General features: G+C 35.8%; 1 protein-coding gene across 1 annotated transcript in view; it reads left to right on the forward strand.

Annotated features, from left to right (window-relative positions):
• CCSER2 (coiled-coil serine rich protein 2) overlaps window positions 1–19153 on the forward strand; it is a 164532-nt gene that overhangs the window by 123669 nt on the left and 21710 nt on the right. Inside the window, exons 7-9 of the mRNA XM_033131432.1 lie at window positions 775–858; window positions 6701–6787; window positions 9012–9101. Of these exons, the coding sequence (XP_032987323.1) occupies window positions 775–858; window positions 6701–6787; window positions 9012–9101 (261 nt within the window). The remainder of the gene's footprint in view (window positions 1–774; window positions 859–6700; window positions 6788–9011; window positions 9102–19153) is intronic.

Consider the following 19153-nt stretch of genomic DNA (forward strand, 5'->3'; position numbering starts at 1 on the left):
TCAACTTTTTTTTAATTGATGTGTAGCATACATCCAGTAAACTGCTTAAGGTGTATCAATGTTGAGTATAAAGCCTGAACTCTGCATATGTATGTACCCAAGTAACCACCATGCAGTCAACACAGAACACTGCCAGCATCCTACCTAGCAGGTCCCTTAATGTTCCTTCCCACTGAGTGACCTCCTGCCCAAGTTAACCCCTGTTCTCATTTCTAGCACCATAAATTAGTTTTGCCTGTTTTCAGACTTCATGTAAATAATCAATGTGTATACTCAATTGTCTAGCACTTTTAATCAAATTATTTTTGTCTTGAATAATTTTAATCAAGTTATTTTTGGCCAAGTCTTGTTGAGTTACTTAATATTACTGTTTCTGACTCCTTTTTACCCAAAACACCACCCTTAAAGCAGAATTAATTTGACTTTTATTTTACATTTTTCTTAGTTGAGATAGTCTTAAAATTCTTTAGGAAACTTTTCATATATCTTTTCCCACTCTGAAACTTTTAATGGCTTTATGCTTCACCCACTCTTACAGTGTGTTATTTTTCACCAATTATATAGTATATTATTTATTTCCACAAATTATTCTTGCCCTCTTTTTTCTTCTTCCACATTTCCTTCTGTAAGTGCGTAGACATGAAAAGATTTCTGATATCTTATTTCCTGTTTCTTCTTGACCATGTTCGCATTTGGTTTGGGGTGAATTCAGGTTGAACTGAGTGCCTGCAGTTACTGTATTAGTTCCTGTTGTCCTTCTCTTCTCTCTGACAGCACGATGGAAGTGGTTCATGGCATGATGTCCAGCTCTCGTTGCCATCTAGTCCAGAACCAGAAGATGCTGACCAGATAAATAAGGTATGGCTAGGTGGGCGTGCTGAGTTTTTCAGAATTCTTTTCTATTACCAAAATTATAAAGCAGCAACAATGAAAACATTTACTAATAAATGTATTAATACCTTCAGCTCTGCTGTCTTGATTAATAGGTTTGCTTTTCATTTGATACCTTATTAAGTTAAAAATGATATTCCTGTGGGGCTTTAATTTGAATTTCTTTTATCAGTTGGACAATCATTTGTCTCTGTATTACTACCGGTAAGGGTCCTTTTTAAAAATGTCTTTTTAAATTTTTAAAAATTCTCTTTTTATAATTATGAATTAACAATATGTGACTCAATAAAACTTAAAGTGGTTAATAGCTACTTCTCATATATCACAGATCGCAGCGTTGAAGAAATGTACTGAAAATGAGATTTTTTATCTTTTTCATGTTTAAAAATATAGTTATAGAATGCAGATACATTTTAGTGAGTGTTTAAAAGTATACTTTTTATCATTCTTATCTTTGGGTTTATTTTTAGTTGAAGGAAGCTTTTTTCTTTTGTAACTATTTCTGAAGCATATATATATTTCTTAAGTACATACAAGTATTCTTGATTTATTTAATATTTCCAAGTAAAATTATTTTTTGCATTTACATTGTTTTCAGAATATGCTAGTCAGTGTTTGCTAGTCATCTGCATTAACAACCAACTTTGAAATATTGGTGATTTACAATAGGAAGTGTATTTCTCAGTTGTTATTTCCCAGTGTGTTACGTACTGGCTGTGGATTAGTCGGGACTCTTGCTTCATATGTCTTCTTCATTCTAGGACCCAGGCTGAAGGATCAGCCCCTGCCCTGGGACATACCCTATTTTGCTGTATATAATGTGCTCCTGTGTATAATGCACATACATGTTTTTGACCCAAACTTTCAGGGGGAAAAAATCTTTCATTTTAATTTTTTAATTCAAATTCTTATTTGTTTACATTTAGGTACTTGGTTTTTGTATTATAAAGGAATTTTAGCATTTATTTTTTAACATTATGGTACAATAAATTTTGTGTAACAAATAATTACAAAACCCAAGAACAGATACACGGTACAAGAAATTTTATGTATCGGTAACAAATTTACAACATTTATGCGTTATAGAAGGCCAAGACCACGAACTCTTCCTCGTTGCAAGTTCATCGTAAGTTCGACAAAACTGATGATCATATTCCAGGGTATTATTTTGCATATGGATATTGTTATTGATTTCTAGAGTTACATTTTTAACTCATAAGCGTAAATAAAAGAAATGAAAACATATAGATGTGGAATTAATACTACCCATGTATAACACGCAGCCTTATTTTTCCCTCACAGATTTGGGCAAAAAAATACACATTATACACGGCAAAATACAGTAGGTCTTTTGTACTTGAGGGAAAAGAGCATTGGCAGGACCATGTGGATTCTGCTTGGATGTAGCATATGCTGCTTCTAAAGTCAAGTGGCCAAGCCTGCTACCGTGTTTCCCCGAAAATAAGACCAGGTCTTACATTAATTTTTGCTCCAAAAGACGCATTAGGGCTTATGTTCAGGGGATATCATCCTGAAAAATCATGCAAGGCCTTATTTTCCAGTTAGGTCTTATTTTCAGGGAAACACGGTATTAGGGGTCAGAGAAGCATATTTTCTCTCGGGATGGGGCGTGATTCATTGGGAACAAGACTGTATGTAAAACAATCAAAGTCAAAGGAATTTCGGATAACGTGCACTTCGGGTTATCTAATCCTGGCTTTTCAACATGTTACCTAACCAACCTGCATAAATTTCTTCCCATCTCGGCTTCCATACTATTGTGAATATAATAATAATCTAAATCAGCCAGTCTGCAACAGAATATGTCTTGGTAAGAAAAACTTTTACATACATACCGAGTTGGGAACCATTGACTTAGATAATCTTTATCACTTCAGTTTTTTAGAGTTTTGTGACTACCATTTTAAAAGCAAAGTTGACTTTTTCTTCTACCTCCTTTTTTGTGAATAGTTTTTTGCAAGTAAAGAAATTTTTTTAAAGAAAAAAATTTTAATTCTTTTTTACACAACTAGTATCTTCATTTTTTCCATGTTCCTTTCTAGTTTGTCTATATATTTAATATTACATGATTGACATACCGTTACACAGGATTTATTTCTTGTCCCTGCTCCATTTCCTTCCAGGCAGATCACTCCTAGTCTTTCTTCCTTCTTTTCCAAGGTGAGATGCAATAGCTGATGTTGTGTCTCTCCAGTACACCAGACTCTTACACTTTCATCAGCAGATCCCCAGCTGTGTCTGCTTCTCATCCAGAATGGTTTAGTAGTTCAGTTTTAAATGATGCAAATATGGTGACAAATTTAGTGTCTAAAATCTCCACTGGACCTGCCATGTCTCCAGTCTATCCTTTATCTCAGGACATATACCGCTCCCATTCTCGTGATGAACTATTCCAAACAAACACTCCTCAAGACCCATTCTCAGCCATTCTTCTCAATTTCCACAGGCAGCCTGGTGTTCATCAAGCAAGATCTGCTACCTGCCTTCTGACTTAACAGTATCAATTGCCATTCTCACTCACTTTGTTCCAGTTACGGGGGGAAAATGGCCACAATGCTGTGGAAGACCACTCTTCTTCATGTGTTCCTGACTGTACTGCGGCGCTTAGGGACCTAACTGCACCCGCCTGTCTGTCTGTCTTCAGTGTGCTCGACTTCTTCTTCATCCTCAGTTTATACTCTGTATCTTACCTATCTTAAATTCAATAAATCAAGTCTTTCTTTGGTTCTCCTTAAACCCCTTTCCAGTAAATGTGGAACCTGGAAAAAAATGAAAATAGCTACTGGTTTTAATGTTATAGACATTTGATGTGGCCTTTATCTTAAAAGGTTTATCTTGGTCTCTGTGTCACTTCTCTCCAAAATCCCTTATACCCTTCAACATTTTTCTTCCATTCCCTTTGTAGGTTCCTTTTCTTTTTTAGAATGTAGATTTACATCTTTAGTCCAGTCCTCTTTTAACTTTTTACTGTCATGATTTCACATATGACAAATACATTGATAACGTGTAAAATCTTTTTCATACTTGGTAATCCAGTTGCCAGCTGGACATTTCCACTGTACTAGCCACAGATACCTCTAACAATATATTTAAAACTCACGAATACTCCTTTTTGGACATATTTCTCCTCCTTTATTCTCCAGTGCTTTTGGTGGCACAACCATTCATAATATCGCCAAAGCTAGAAATACATATGTCACTCTTGACTCCTCTTCTCTTACATATGGTGAATCACCAAAATCTCCTAATTTTGATTCTCCTCCTCTTCCTTCTCCTCTCCTGTTATCATTCAATTGGTCCAGGCTCCTACTCTCATGTGGAGTATTATATCTTGATAATCAGTTCCTTAGATAGTTGTGCTGTTGTCAAATTTCTTTCAAAGCCATCTCAAATGCAGGTTCATCAGTCACTTCCTGCTTAGGCCATGCTTGATAGTCATGGCCCTCTAAGACCTGGCCCTTTCCTGGTCATTAAGCACATTGCTCCCCACTGTTCACCACAGCCTTTGTGCAAAAGCGGCACACCTCCTAGTTCTCCAGATTATGCTGTGCTTGTTCTTAATCTCTATATTGTCGTGTGTGCCAGACTTCGAATCCCTTACCCTAAAATCCAAAGCCTTTCACACTTCTGTGTCTTCAGAACTTTTCACTCATCCTTTAAGACTCTCTGAAGTTACCCATTTCCTGTTGTATTCTCTTTTCTTATCTTTATGTGTAAAATCCTTAGAACAATGCCTTTCGTTAAGTAAGTGCTATCTGTTTACATGTTGGCTATGAATGTCGTTACTACATTGTATTTTTATTTTCTCCAACAGATGGCAGAACTATCATTCAGTGACTGAATGATGCTTTATAGTATTCTATCAAGTTGCTGCACTGTATTTCAATTGTTCCCTTCTAGGACGATTGTAAATTTGTAAACTTTTAGATAATATCTTGTAATAGGTTTTTTCATATTTAGGATCATTTCTTTGGCATAGATTTCCTGGGAGTGGGATAACTGAATCAAAGACTGCAAGTATTTTTATGACTCTTATAACCAGCCATATGTTTGTCCAGGAAGATCAACTGTGATGTCTGATAATGTAGGATTTTTTTTTTGGAAGTCTTGTTAATCACACTGAGTATTTCTCCCCCAATTTTAATACTGCTAAAATAATACTTTAATTTATATTTCTCCAACAAGTCAAATAGACCATTTTTCCAATTACATATATGTTTGTGAGAACTGGCTGTCTTTTCGGGCCTAGAAATAATGATCTTATATGTTTGAACAGGCTCTTAATATATTTGAGATATAAATCTTTTGTCATGTTTGCTTAGGTTTTTACCAGCTTTTGACTTTAATGTTAATTGTATAGATGCTTTAAATTTTTTTTAAATAAACTTTATTTGGGAATATTGGGGAACAGTGTGTTCCTCCGGGCCCATCAGCTCCAAGTCGTTGTCCTTCAATCTAGTTGTGGAGGGCGCAGCTCAGCTTCAAGTCCAGTTGCCATTTTCAATCTTTAGCTGCAGGGGGCGCAGCCCACCATCCCATGTGGGACTCGAACCGCAACCCTGTTGTTCAGAGCTTGTGTTCTAACCAACTGAGCCCTCCAGCCACCCTAAAATTTTCTGTAATTAAATATATTCGTCATTTCTTAATAACATTTGCCACATAGCCTAAAAAGGTATTTCATGATCCACAGTCTTGTCGTTTTTGGGTCTTGATGTATGAATGTTTAAAATTCCTAAACTCTTTAAATTCAATCGGAAATAATTTTTATATATAATAGTCTTTCCCAATTGCATTATACATAATAGCATTAGAAAAATATTGTCTTCCCGATTGTTTGTGATGTTTATTCGATATGTTAAGCCTTTGTAAAATGTCTGTTTCTGATCTTTTGTTAAAGAGACAATTATTTTTGGTTCCAACATATCTGAAGGAGTTGGCATACTTTGCTCAGTAACAACACATTATAATTATTGCTTACATATTTTTCTGTCTTGAAAGATGATGTATCATTCACATATATATTCTAATTTCCTTGCTTGCACTTCTTCCTCAGTATGTATTTCTGGATAGTTGAATAGTAGTAAACAGAATGTGCTAATATAGAGTAATGATACTTTACACTTAGAAATGTAACCAGATTCCCGTTTAACTTGACAATAGGTGTCCATTTAATACTATTAGGAATTTCTTACACATTAAGTTGACAGAGGCAGTTCTTCTCAGGAAAGTGGTTCATGGAAAAACATCTCCCTTGTTACCCTTCAGGCACATTTGTCTTTCTGCTGATTTCTGAACCAGCCATGAAACAACTCTTTAATTACGGGTTCCATCTGCTTGTTGTACGCTTCATTTTCAATCACAGGCACTCTTATACACCCCTTGAAATCTAGCTGGGCTTACTGTTCTATATGTAATATATTTATTTTACTGTATGGCCTATGTCCCAGTTTCCTTGCCTGTAAAATGGGGATAATAATACCTACCTGAGGGTTGTAGTCAGGATCAAATGCTTACATATTGGCACCTGAGAAGTACTTGATGAATGTTAACTGTTGCTGCTGTTATTGCTCATTGTTTGCATGTCAGACTCCATTAGACTATAAATTCAAAGAAGACCAAATTAGGTTTTTTAAAAAGTTTTAATAGGTGGCATATTTCAGAAGGGTTTTTCCTGTACATGAGCAAACCATTCATTGGTCAATCTTCATCATTGACTTAACATTTCTCATTAGGGTATTTTAAATACAGTTAAATATTTCATGTTAAAAAAATTTTTTTGATGTTTCAGAATGAAGATTTATTAAATGAAATAAAACAACTTAAAGAGGAAATAAAGAAAAAAGATGAAAAAATACAGCTATTAGAACATCAGCTTGTAAGTATAATGTAGGATGTAAAATGGAGGCTTTTTAAACTGGGAAATATGTATTTTTTATTAAAGTGTAGCCAGAATTTAAATTTGACTTTATTTTTGGCTTTCAGAGTTGCACTATTGTATTATTTTTAGATCATATATATTGTAAAGTATGTGATTTAACATTCAGTTTAAATAGTAAATATTCAAGATGAAAAGAAAATCTTTGTCCATCCATTTTCAGTGGTCTCTGTTTGGGGTTTTGAAATTCACCAGTTTACATTCCTTTTAGTAATAAAGGGTAAATCTCTTTCCTTCACGTGTATTTAAAGAATGAGTACTGGTGAGTTGAAAACAGGGCGTTTTACCTCTCTGAGAACAGAATGAAACTGGGTATCAGACTTAGGTATCTGTACAGCTGTCTGTTACAGTAAAGGCTACTCTGAGAAAATGTTTGTTCCCCATGGATGATGTTGCGGGATTGCTGAGAGCAGAATCCTTATAATTTTTTAATTGTTACAATTTCAAATGTTGGTCCCATATGAAAACAACATGTGCTGTGTCTTGAAGTTAATTATAATTTAGTTTGTAATAATATAAAAAGCCAGGGTGGCAAGAACATAATGGCATAAAAATTCAAACAGGCCAAGGAAAATCTGTGTTGGAAGTCAAAAGTATATCACTAAAAAGTATGTTTTCCAAATTATGAAAAATTCAAATATTTGCCAAATCTTACTCTTCATATGATGGGCACAGAAAGGAAATCATTTCCGGAATTGCAGTAGTCAAGATAGTATAAGTACTGTGCTTGCATTAAGATAAATGTTGTATATTATCTTTTCTCTACATACCTCCCTTGTATGTTAAAAGTTGTATTATAGTGAATTTCAAGAGATTCTAAGCTGACCCTTGAACAACATGGGTTTGAACTATGTGGGTCCACTTATACGCCAATCTTTTAAAATAAATGCATAGTGTTATTAACTGCATTTTCTCTTCCTTACGATTTTCTTAATAGCATTTTTTCTCTAGCTTACTTTATTGTAAGAACACAGTATATAATACGTATGACATACAGAATATGTGTTAATCGACTGTTTATGTTATCAGTATTATTAAGGCTTCTGGTCAGCAGTAGGCTATTAGTTAAGTTTTTGGGGAGTCAGAAATTATACGCAGGTTTTCAGTTGTACAGGGAGTTGTGGTGCACCTAAACCCCACATTGTTCAAGGGTCAATATTTATTGAATTTTATTTTAATGACTGTCCCATTTCTTAGGAATGGGAACTAGGTCAGTACACAGAGATTTTTGGTTCTAATTAGATTTTATTTTGTCTGTGGAAATTGGAACGATCTAGTTGCAATTAATATAAATTTTGAATACTGATAAATATTTCTGAAGTGGAAACATAATTTTAACTTGATGCAATAATCAGTAATTTGTTATATAGGTTTCCCTACAAGAAAGTGTATTTATCTCCATTGGGGTTGTTGAACAAATAATATGGTCATATTCCAACTTCACACTAAGGAGAAATTCTCATGATCAGTCTTTTCTTTTTTAATTATATTTATTTGAGAGACAAAAGCTTACAGAGTAGGTACATCACTTTGTGTTGTATAAATGACTAAATAAAGATTCTTTGAGTGGAATCATGTAGAGAATTCATTTGTGAACTGAGATGCTCAGATGGATCTTATCAAAGAGCAGAGATCATTCAGAATAGTCCAGTCCAATGAAGTCAGTACATCATTAAGGAAGCTCAAAAGCACTGAATGTGTGAAGGGACAGTCTTAACTTGTGCATTGGTGATATTTAATATCCAGTGAAGCACCATCAAAAGTGAATTTAAGACACTGTGCTGCAGTGACTGTAGTACCATGAAAGTTTAGAGAAATACTTAAAATTTTGCAGTTGTATTCTTTAAATGCTGTATATTGCTGTATATATTCTACATCCATATACATAGTACTGTATGATTTATGTGCATAAAATCATAGGTAACGTGTTTTATGAATAATATAAGAGATTGCCAAAGGTAATTTTGGCTATTCAAAATTTTAGTCTTTCTGGCTGACTGTAGAACCCAATCTCTGAATAAAATGAGAGACTATCTAATAGACCTTGATGTTTGCCCTTTTTTGTCAGGTTCGTTTTTACGCTCTAAGAGAGACCCTAATCACTTTGTATATATATGGGTGTATGAAGAATTACACCAGTGTAAAAATTTGTCTTTTTGTTCAGGCAACTCGATGTAACTGCCACCAAAAATCTAAAGAAGGAAAATGTACGTATGCCGATAAATATACCCAAACACCTTGGAGAAGAATTCATGTGAGTAGCATATGCCCTTAACCCCTTCTTTTGTCATTTACTATTTTGAGGTTTTGTTCCACCCTTTTTTCTCTAATCTCTAATAATTTTGAATCTGTCATGGCTGTTAATTTTTTTTTTAAGTAAGTTGTTTTTTCTTGTCTCTTAGGTGTTTATGTGCTTTCTAAAGCTTCCCTTGTGTGTCTTAAATAAATGAATGTGCATTTAATAGCTTTTCCTTTCTGCACACTGTAACACATTTTGTTTTGCATATCTAGTCTCCTTCCATTGTATGTGTTTGTGAGAGTATTACTTCCCCATATCCTAAAAGAAACAGAAGTCCAAAATATAATAGTCTCCCCTCTTTAGCAACATAACTATCTTTGAAAATATATGATACAGCATACTTTTTTTGTGTTGAAACTCTTCCATTATGTTCTATTATAATTACTCAAATGAATGTTAAGGCTGTTAGGAAGTATCAATGCATTAGGATATACACAGTAAAGGTTTTGTTGTGGGCATAGTGAGGGAATGGTTTATGCTCAACAGTAGAAAGTAACCATCTAGTCAAGGCTTCTTTGTTGTTTTCCAAAAATGTTACATCTTAAAACATACTCAGTGCTAAAATACACTGACCATAATTTAATCTTGAGTTTTTCTGAACTCAGTTCAGGATGTGCCTGAGCCAGAGAATCATTCTATGGCTATCAGTCATCGTTGTCCTATTGTGTAGTACCCAGTAATAGGCATTGCTTGTTAAGAGAATGCCTAATAAGCCAGCCTTGGCTCTTCTTTTGCCTTATGTTAGCAGTGGAATCCAGTAACACAAATGAACAGGGAACTCTAATGGTCAAGGTAATCAGCAATCCAGTTTTTAAAACTTAGGTATAGGCCTCTAAATTTTAAAAAACACTAACTTATTTTTATGTAATAAGTAATTTGTGTGTGCTCTATGTAAATACGATGCTAACAATTTATTCAGCAGAAGTTTGGTGAGCCTCTCCCATCTCAGTTTTTGGCTTTTGAAGTAAAAGTGGAAAATTGGGGAAGGAAATACACAGATAAATACGGATTACTCCATTAATAAGTGCTTATTAAAGGAACTGGTGATGTGGTATAGTTGAAGTGTAGAAAGTTCTATAAGGTTCAAAAGATTGGGAAAGTCTAGCTGGAAGAATCAAGGTGCTTGGTGAAAAAGGTGACGATGGTGATTGTATCATAGAAAGCAAAAGATGGCAGTAGACAGAGATGATGTGATATTTCTTTGACGTCAAAAGATGTGGAAACTTACCTGTTTGGAAACAATTGCAAAATGAAAGACTATACCTCTTTCTTCTAGCTGGAAGTTTGAACTTTCCAGGTTTCTCCAGTTTCGTCACAGGGATGTTTGTGCCTTCTGACAGGTTACTAAGTAGATTGATGATTTTATTAAGTGTGAGAAGTGCCATTTTGCCATCCTCCTGGGAGTCTTTATACTGTGTCTGGCTTTCTCAATTTCACTGTTCTGGAAACTGGCTATTAGTAGCCTGCTCACCAAAAGTAAATGGTGCAAAACACTCCAAGACGTTCCGGAATATATTCCTGAGTTAGTTTTACTATGGTCTTGGGTAAAGTAAAGGTCAGATTTTCAGCCTAGCACTCCAGACAAACCCAGACTTTAGGTTTTCTTGTTATCTTTTACTGTAGGAATCACTTGGCTTTATAGATAAGGTAACAAAAGCCAGGGTGATTAAATAGCATATTAAAGTTTCCATAATTAATCAGTTGTAAAATAGTACTATTAACTTCAGATTGCTGTTAGTCTAAGGCTCCTACCCGCAACAGCACCTTGAGGAGCCATGTAGGATTGAGAGAGGCTTTGCAGATTGAAGTGGGGGAAATATGCTTGGCAAAAAAAACAACAGGAATAAGGACAAAGAAGATACAGTTGGGCAATAGTAAGTACAAGACTGGCTGGAACACAGATGTGTGCTTAGGGAAAGAGTTGAAATGAGTGTTAAAGTTCATTTGAAGGTAGAATTCAAAATTTTATCCAGGAATTACTGGAAAAGTAGTTTTATTAAGTCGTATTTATTTAAAGATATAGTTACATATATTTATTTAAATGTTAATTATTAAATATTAACATTAAATATCAGGTTTATTCTCTGATTTTTACATTCTTCAGACTTTGTTGGATTCATTTAAAATAAATTATTTTGGAAACTATTTACTATAATAACAAAGATTTTCTTTTTTTAAAAAGTTAGACTTGACTCTACATGTTCTTTTTTTTAAAAAAGTTTTTATTGGGGAATATTGGGGAACAGTGTGTTTCTCCAGGGCCCATCAGCTCCAAGTCGTTGTCCCTCAGTCTAGTTGTGGAGAGCGCAGCTCAGCTCCAAGCCCAGTCGCGGGTTTCAATCTTAGTTGCAGGGGGCACGGCCCACCATCCCATGTGGGAATTGAAGCGGCAACCTTGTTTTTAAGAGCTCACCTCCAACCAGTGGAGCCATCCGGCCACCCCTACATGTTCTTTTATTTTAGCAGTAACCCAACATATTTAAACAAGATGTTGGGGATGGAAAGATGCAGTGGTACTCTTCTTTGGCAACATCTAGTTTGTTAGGTGGTGATTTGGGGAATCAAAGCATGTTATAGTAAAAATCCTGAAGTTTAGTATAAGTAAAGTTTTTTTGATCTGGCTAAGCCTTTGGGAAGATTACAATCTGAGTTACAATCTCAGAAAGTTACAGTCTGAGTACTTGTTCTTCCCTATTTCCTGTAGTAACTTGGGGCATTTAAATGCCATTCTTGACACTCTGTTGAGAACTGTAGAATCTACCTTAGCGACTTGTGAGACCCGTGTAAGCATTTTCTCTGAACATTTCCTGGAATTGGAGGAAGAAATCCACTTGTGATAGAAGGATGGTGAAGGAGAAGGATGCTACGTATAATATTTGTCAGCAGCCATTTAGGACATGGAAAGAAATATGAAAAAAAATAATACAGTCATCTCAGTCAGGACCTGCCAGAAGAAGAATGATAGGTCAACAATAGCAACAGAGCCATGGAAATTTGAATGTGTTGAGCCCAACATAAGTTTTCATAAATTTATCTGAAATAATTTTGGTAATACCTAATTGCTACAGATACATTTTTTAAAAGTAGAGAGCCAACAGGAAATAAGAGGATAAAATAGGTAGTAGAACATGGGGAAAGGAAGAAAAGTAGGTAATCACTTACTCATTTACAGATAATTTAATTGTGTGCCTGCTCTATTCCAGGCACTGTGCTAATCTGAGAGTGTAAACATGAACAAGATACATACAGTCCCAGCCCTCAGGATACTTCCAGGACCCTCAATGGTGCCTAAATGGTACCAAGCTGACTTTTTCCCTGCATGTGAAGAAGCTAAGACTAAGAAGTGACTTGTGAGAGCACTTAGGCAGCTTGTATACAGCAGTCTTATGCCAGAAGCCAGGTTTTCTAACTGGTAGGTGACATCTTGGTTGCCTCCCTTTGGAATGGCCACAGGAGGTAAGGTGAGTAGGAGGAACAGAGAGAGCTGGGCCACAGCTTTGGGAAGTGAGGACAGAGGCTTGATCTCAGTGAGAGTTCATGATAAGGACTTACTGCCCTGAGAGAAAACCAGCTGCCCACATTTATGCTATGTGGGAGAGATTTTAGCAGTCCGCAGTCCGTTGTGATAGTCCATTGAACAGAGCTGTAGTATTTAAAATTCCGGGGAGAAAAGTATTTATGAATTGGAAAGGCATAGTTTCAGTATGAGTGTAAAAGAAAAATGCTCCGCAACCAAGTTAGGTTCAATCCAGTGTTGGTATGAATAAATCTGTAGACATAGTAGATTGCATAAGTAATTTTCTCAGTAGAAAGAATAATAAAATTTAACACCTCTTAAGGAAATGAAAAAAAAACAGAATACTAAGGAGACTCTATGAATGACATAAAGCCAAGTATGTGCTTAAGAAAACACACTAAAGTGGCTTTCTTTTTCCTTGTGTCTTTTTATTGAGAGGTAACAATGTATTCATTCTATAGCAAATACAAAATAAAAAAGCAAAACATTTTAAGAAAATTTTAAATTACTCAAACCATACTAACCACTGACAACTATTATTAACATTTCGAATATGGTCTTCCAGACTTTTTGGTGATATCTGTATATGTGTTTGTACAGGTCTGACTTATCATCTCTGTCTAGATGGAATTGTGTTGTACAAGCTGTGTTAACTTGCTATGGTGGTGGTAGTTGGACATTTATTTATTTATTTATCTAAATCAACATTGAAGGGAATGCATTACTTTTAATAAAAAATGGAAGTGAATTCCCTTAGGGATGGTTTTTTGTAAGGTTCTTGAAATACATTACCACATTTATTTTTCCTGAAAGATTTATACAGTTTATACTACCACCAGCTAAGTTATAATCAGAAAATTGCTTGGTGGCCATGGTGTTAGGTTGTCTGATTCAAGTGTTTGATGTCAGCAGGTTATAAGAGCCTAAGATATTTACCTCACAAAAGAGAAACACCTGCTGCCCTGACAGGACAGGTAACATCTCAGCCAGAATGGCTCCCCCTTGATCCCTATACCGTCACTTTAGGTGGTACTGAGAGGCTACGCCCAACTATTTTAGTTATAATTCTTCTGTTTTGTGATGTTTTCTTAGTTTACAAATTCTGACCTTTCTCTTCCTGGCCCAGGAACCATTTAATTAGGCTCTTTTTAGCATATATCCAAACTCAGCTTGTATATATTCATTATATATTTTGATCCTTTGAATTCTGGGAGTGTCTTTCTGCCTGTAGTAACATTTGGCTTTCATGTTCTAGGTACTTTAGGTGTTGGAGCTTTACTAATAAAGATAAACACTGTTATGGGTTTAGATTGGGTGTTATTTGTGAAATTGAACACTAGTAAGGGAAAAATAATAAACCACCTGCTGGGTACTGTTACTTTAGGGTATGACAAAGGTGTGTGCTCCTACAGGGAGCTGCCTAAGACATGCTGTAGGGATTTTACAGGACATTTTTAAGTGTAGTTTGTGTTTCAGAACTTTGTATCTAGTATTGAGAACCAATATGAAGCACCCGTTACCTAAGGGTATGCGAGGCTATCTTCTGCTTGGGAAAGGAATGGCATAGTGGGGTAAAGATTTGGATAGTTATTTTGTACATAAAGCAAATTCTAAATTTTCATGATACACACTTTTTACAGAGCATTTGTTTAAACATCTGAAATTAACTAAGGAAGCCAAAATATCAGGAAAAAAAACAATTCTAGACTCACACCATCAAATCTCTGATTGTTTATCCCCTTGAATCTTAAAGAAGTGATTACAAGATGGACCCAAAGGATCCACCTGTCATGTCACATAATTGTCCAGCCTGAATTACTCCGAAAAGTGAGTATAGGAATAAACACTGAGATACCACTATTAGTGGGAAAACTGCCTGCCATTTAAAACTCAGAATATGCATAATTTGATCTGATACAAGTTTTCTCTCATTTTAAGAACTAACTATTACATACAACAAAGAGGTAAGGAAAGTTGATTTTATATAAATTTTAAAATGCTCTTTTGGCATTTCTTTCTAATACTGAAGCAAAGAGTAATCCATTTTATAGTGTATTTAATAGATATGCATATAATTTATATAAATTCAACAACTGAAATGAGGTCAACATGGTCACCAGTCCTTTGTGCTTAGAATTAGGTTCTCATGCCTCAGAGTTATTGGATGAGGCATATATTTCAAAACACCATAGTCAAGTATGTTCCTATTATAACTATCTATAAAGTAGAAAATGTAAAATCAGAAAATTTTATTTCAGACATATCACAAAAACCATATCAACTGTTTATAATTTCCAAAGGGAGGAGTTTACTTAGCAGCTGATATATGTAGTAGCAAAGAACTCTTCTTCCGCCTTCTCCTTCCTTGTTTTCTCCTTCTCCTTCCCCTCTTCCCCCTTCCCCTCTCCTCCTCCCCTCCCTTTCTCCCATCCCTCTCTCCTGTTCCTCCTTTTTTTTTCCTGCCTAGGAGATAAGATGAAATGTTAAATGCAAGGAACAGTGTAACCCAAAGATTTGTCCTAAGAGTACTTTCTCCTGAGTCCTTTTTCTTTTATACCATATGCCTTCCTTATTTGGAAGTGGGCAACATTATTGGTTAATTTTTATGTGAGAGTAATGTCCTGATTTTAAAGTCAGATGTGCCATTTTCTCCCAATTGGAGAGATGTTACACTACTATTCCTGCTCATATGTATTTCCAAAGGGAATTAAGGAATTTATCTCTTTGCCTAGGTCTTTTACTTATTTATATTCACTATTACTTCTATTTAAAGTATGCCACTAGAAGCATTTTAAGTGAAATATACATACACTTTATTTAAACAAGTAATATTTATGATGTGGTCATGCAATTATTTTTAAATTGTTTAATATTTAGTCAATATTAGACATTGACCATTGAATACAGCCTGTGTTTCAATAAGCTAAGCTGACAGGAGCCATCTGTGTTGCTGAGGCATTACATTCTAGCATGCATGTATTTATGACAACACGCTAAGAATTCTGTTATATGTGTCTTTTACACTGATTTTTTTATGAACAATAAGTACTGTGACTTTCATAGGTACATCTGAAACTAGTAACTGAGGGATAGAATTGCTTTTCAAGGCTAGGAACAAATTACATATGGATATTATAGCAATTTATTTATCTGGGCATACATTTAAGGGTATCTAAATCTGTGTCCTCCAATACCAAATACTAGAACTATAGAAGGCATTTTTGAAACCATTGAAAGAAGCAAAGTTTTTCTGCAGTGCAACTGGAAAACAAAGGACAGCACCGCAGTTTTCTACTACCAGGATCCATTTCATTTGTGTATTCTAATGTACAGTTTAAATTACTGACTCGTACATTGAGAGTGTAGGCAGGACGTAGAGAGGTTTTACTCTTAAGATTTATGTTAGACAGCAGTCACTGAGAAATGGATGATCCTGTTAGCTTTCCAAGAAGGATCGTGATCAAGCTAGACATTCAGAAGAAAATAATTTTTTTCCCTGAGAGGTAATAAAAGAGGTAACAAAAGATGTTTCCCTTTTAGTCTGTGTCAGCAGAGTGAGAAGTTATTAGGCCTTATTTGCTGGAACATCTAATTTTTCTTTTTCTTAGGTAATTACAAAAACATTTCTACAGATGTTTTAAAAATTATGTCTCTTAAATGTCAAGTGTAACTAAAGTGTTTTTTCTTTCCCCTAGAGAATGTCTTTTTAGTAGTCTGCTCTGAGGGTTCCTTTAAAAAGTTACATTAATATTCCTGTTACAGCAGAAAATAATACCATTTCTCTCACCCAGTCCTAAAATTTCTGAACAAATAGAGCTGTCGTCATCATTCAGAGCAGTGAAGCGTGAATGACATTTAGCCAGAGTCCCCGAGGAATACACTTGTGAAACAGGTTGGGTGGATTACTTGTGGCCAGAGAGAAGACACAACATGAGGGACTGTCTCAAAAAGGTGTGTCAGAAAGAACCCTGTACAGGATTTGAGCTTTTCTTGCGTGATTGGGGGAGGGTCTAAAGAAGCAGGGGTTTGCTCAGATTAGATGCTATCAGAAAGTGGCAAAGTGTGGGATATTTTGTGACTGGTTCAGTGACCTTCTTTTATTCTGTACGTAGACAAAACTATGAAGTGGTCTTGTTTTGTTTCATGTTATCATGGTCTCAATATAACCTTGGTATTCTGTGAGATCGTTTATGAGGTCAGTTCTGGTCATGGGACTACTTGTTATCTCTCAGAAGGAATATACCTGGCATGGATTAAATAAAATTTTACCAACCAGATGAATTTTCTTCTATTAAAACTAACATTTCATTGTTAGCTCTGTATTTTTAAACCACTTACTGTATTTTGTCATGTTTGTTATTGGTGATGGTAAAAGTAATGATTACATGAGAATATTGTGAGAGAAGAGAAATTTGGAGGGTTATACATGGATCACATTATGGAGACTCAGACTTTAGACTGAGAACTTTCACTTAATTCTGTAGCCAGGAGGTTCTGGCAGAGAGCAGGCTTAACCATATTTTGCTGCAGGAAAAGTAATGTGAGAGAAGAAACTGAGTCTCTTGAGACAGGGCCTGTGTCTCATTTCTTTGTGTGTGCCTAGCACAGGGATCCAGCAGTAATGAATTAAATCCCAGTGAGCTCAGAATGAAGGTAGGGAAGGTTATTACAAGAGCCAGGCAACAGGAATGAAGACTAATCTTCGAGGTCTGACAATTAAGTTCGCGAACTAAGATTGAACACAGCACCTTGAGCTGAGCTGCCACTGAGCTCCCGGATGGCTCAGTTGGTTGGAGCGCGTCCTCTCAACCACAAGATGGCCGGTTGGACTCCCACAAATGATGGTGGCCTGTGCCCCCTGCAACTAACAACGGCAACTGGACCTGGAGCTGAGCTGTGCCCTCCACAACTAAGATTGAAAGGACAACAACTTGACTTGGAAAAAGCCCTGAAAATAATACACACTGTTCCCGAATAAAGTCCTGTTCCCCTTCCCCAGTAAAATCTTTAAAAAAATAAAAAATAAATAAAATATGCTGGTTGTTACATGAATCTACATAAGTGATAAAATGGCATAGAACTATGAATACACTTAATGTCAATTTCCTGGTTTTGATTTTGTGCTATATAATTATATTTATATAACCACTATAGGATAGTGGGTGAAAGATACAAGGGTTCTTTCTGTATACCATTTTGCAACTTCCTAGAAATCTGTTAAGTATTTAAAATAAAAAGTGAAACAATAAAGAGTAATAAAACCATAATGAACATTAGAGTAATCCAGAGGAAAATTATCTGAAATGCTGACTATACTGGTAGGGTCATATTTTCTTGGGGAGAGAAGAAGAACACGTTAAGGACATTCTCATCCCTATAAACTAAAGAATAAGAAGAAAGATTATTATTTATTCCTTTCAGTAGTAAAAAAACAACTGAAATAGCTATAAAATATGATAGGACTGACTAAACCTCGAGACCAGGCAAGTTGAGACACCGGAAGTCAGAGCCAGCCTGAGCAGTGGAACTAAGAACAGAATGCACTGGCTCCCCGTGATTCCATTTCAACTGGAGATGTTTCTGCAAAAAAAGAACTGGGAAGGAAAATCCTAACTTAGAAACTTAGAAGACCTAGGATCTGTAAGATGTAAAGAATGGGTGTGAGATCTGAGCTTGTGCAAAAAGACAGCTTGAAAAAAGAAAGAAAGAGAAAGTTCCCAGATGAATGAATCTGTTCCAGCAGTAAGAGAGGGAATGCACTAGCTCCTCAACTGAGGGCTGCCAGCAAAGGCATGGCAGTTTGAAGACAGATGGAAGAGCTGGAAAGTCGAGTCCCCCATACTTGGAAGGCATGTCGCGACCATCCTCTGACCCAGAAACAGGGTCCCACTGTCCCATCATCTCTCACTTACCCTTTGCTGTCTGCCCATGAGTATCATAAACTAAGAATCAGGCAATGTCTTTGATCGAGTATCAAGTCCTTAGCCTGGGATTGAAATATAGAAAAAACTAGTCAGAGTTCACTGAATGAGTGAATGGAGCTATGGTTTAAAAGCTGAAGGAATTTACTGGGGATTTTTTGTCAGTCAATTCCTGCTCCTTAGTTCAGGTTTAAAACCTAATCCAATGACCTCCCCACAGAGCTGCACTGTCCACTATGGTTGCTGTAGACGCATGGGGCTATATGGATAGTCTGAACTGAAAAGTGCTATACTTGGAAAATACACCCCAGATGTCAAAGACTTAATTCTTTCTTAATTGATCCCATGAAGATCTCTAAGCTCTGGCCAGGAAAGCACCTTTTGCTCATTTGAGTCCACTTTAAATTTTCTGATGACTTTTGATAATGAGATGCTTTCTCATTATCAGAGAAACCACAGGGGTTGTGTATAAGAACACAAAAGCAGTAGGTATGCATATGAATGCAGTCATGTGCTGCCATAATGACTTTCCAGTCAATGACCCACTGCATACAGGGCCGGTGGTCCCA

The sequence above is a fragment of the Rhinolophus ferrumequinum genome, chromosome 16, assembly GCF_004115265.2.
Source record: "Rhinolophus ferrumequinum isolate MPI-CBG mRhiFer1 chromosome 16, mRhiFer1_v1.p, whole genome shotgun sequence".
NCBI lineage: Eukaryota > Metazoa > Chordata > Mammalia > Chiroptera > Rhinolophidae > Rhinolophus > Rhinolophus ferrumequinum.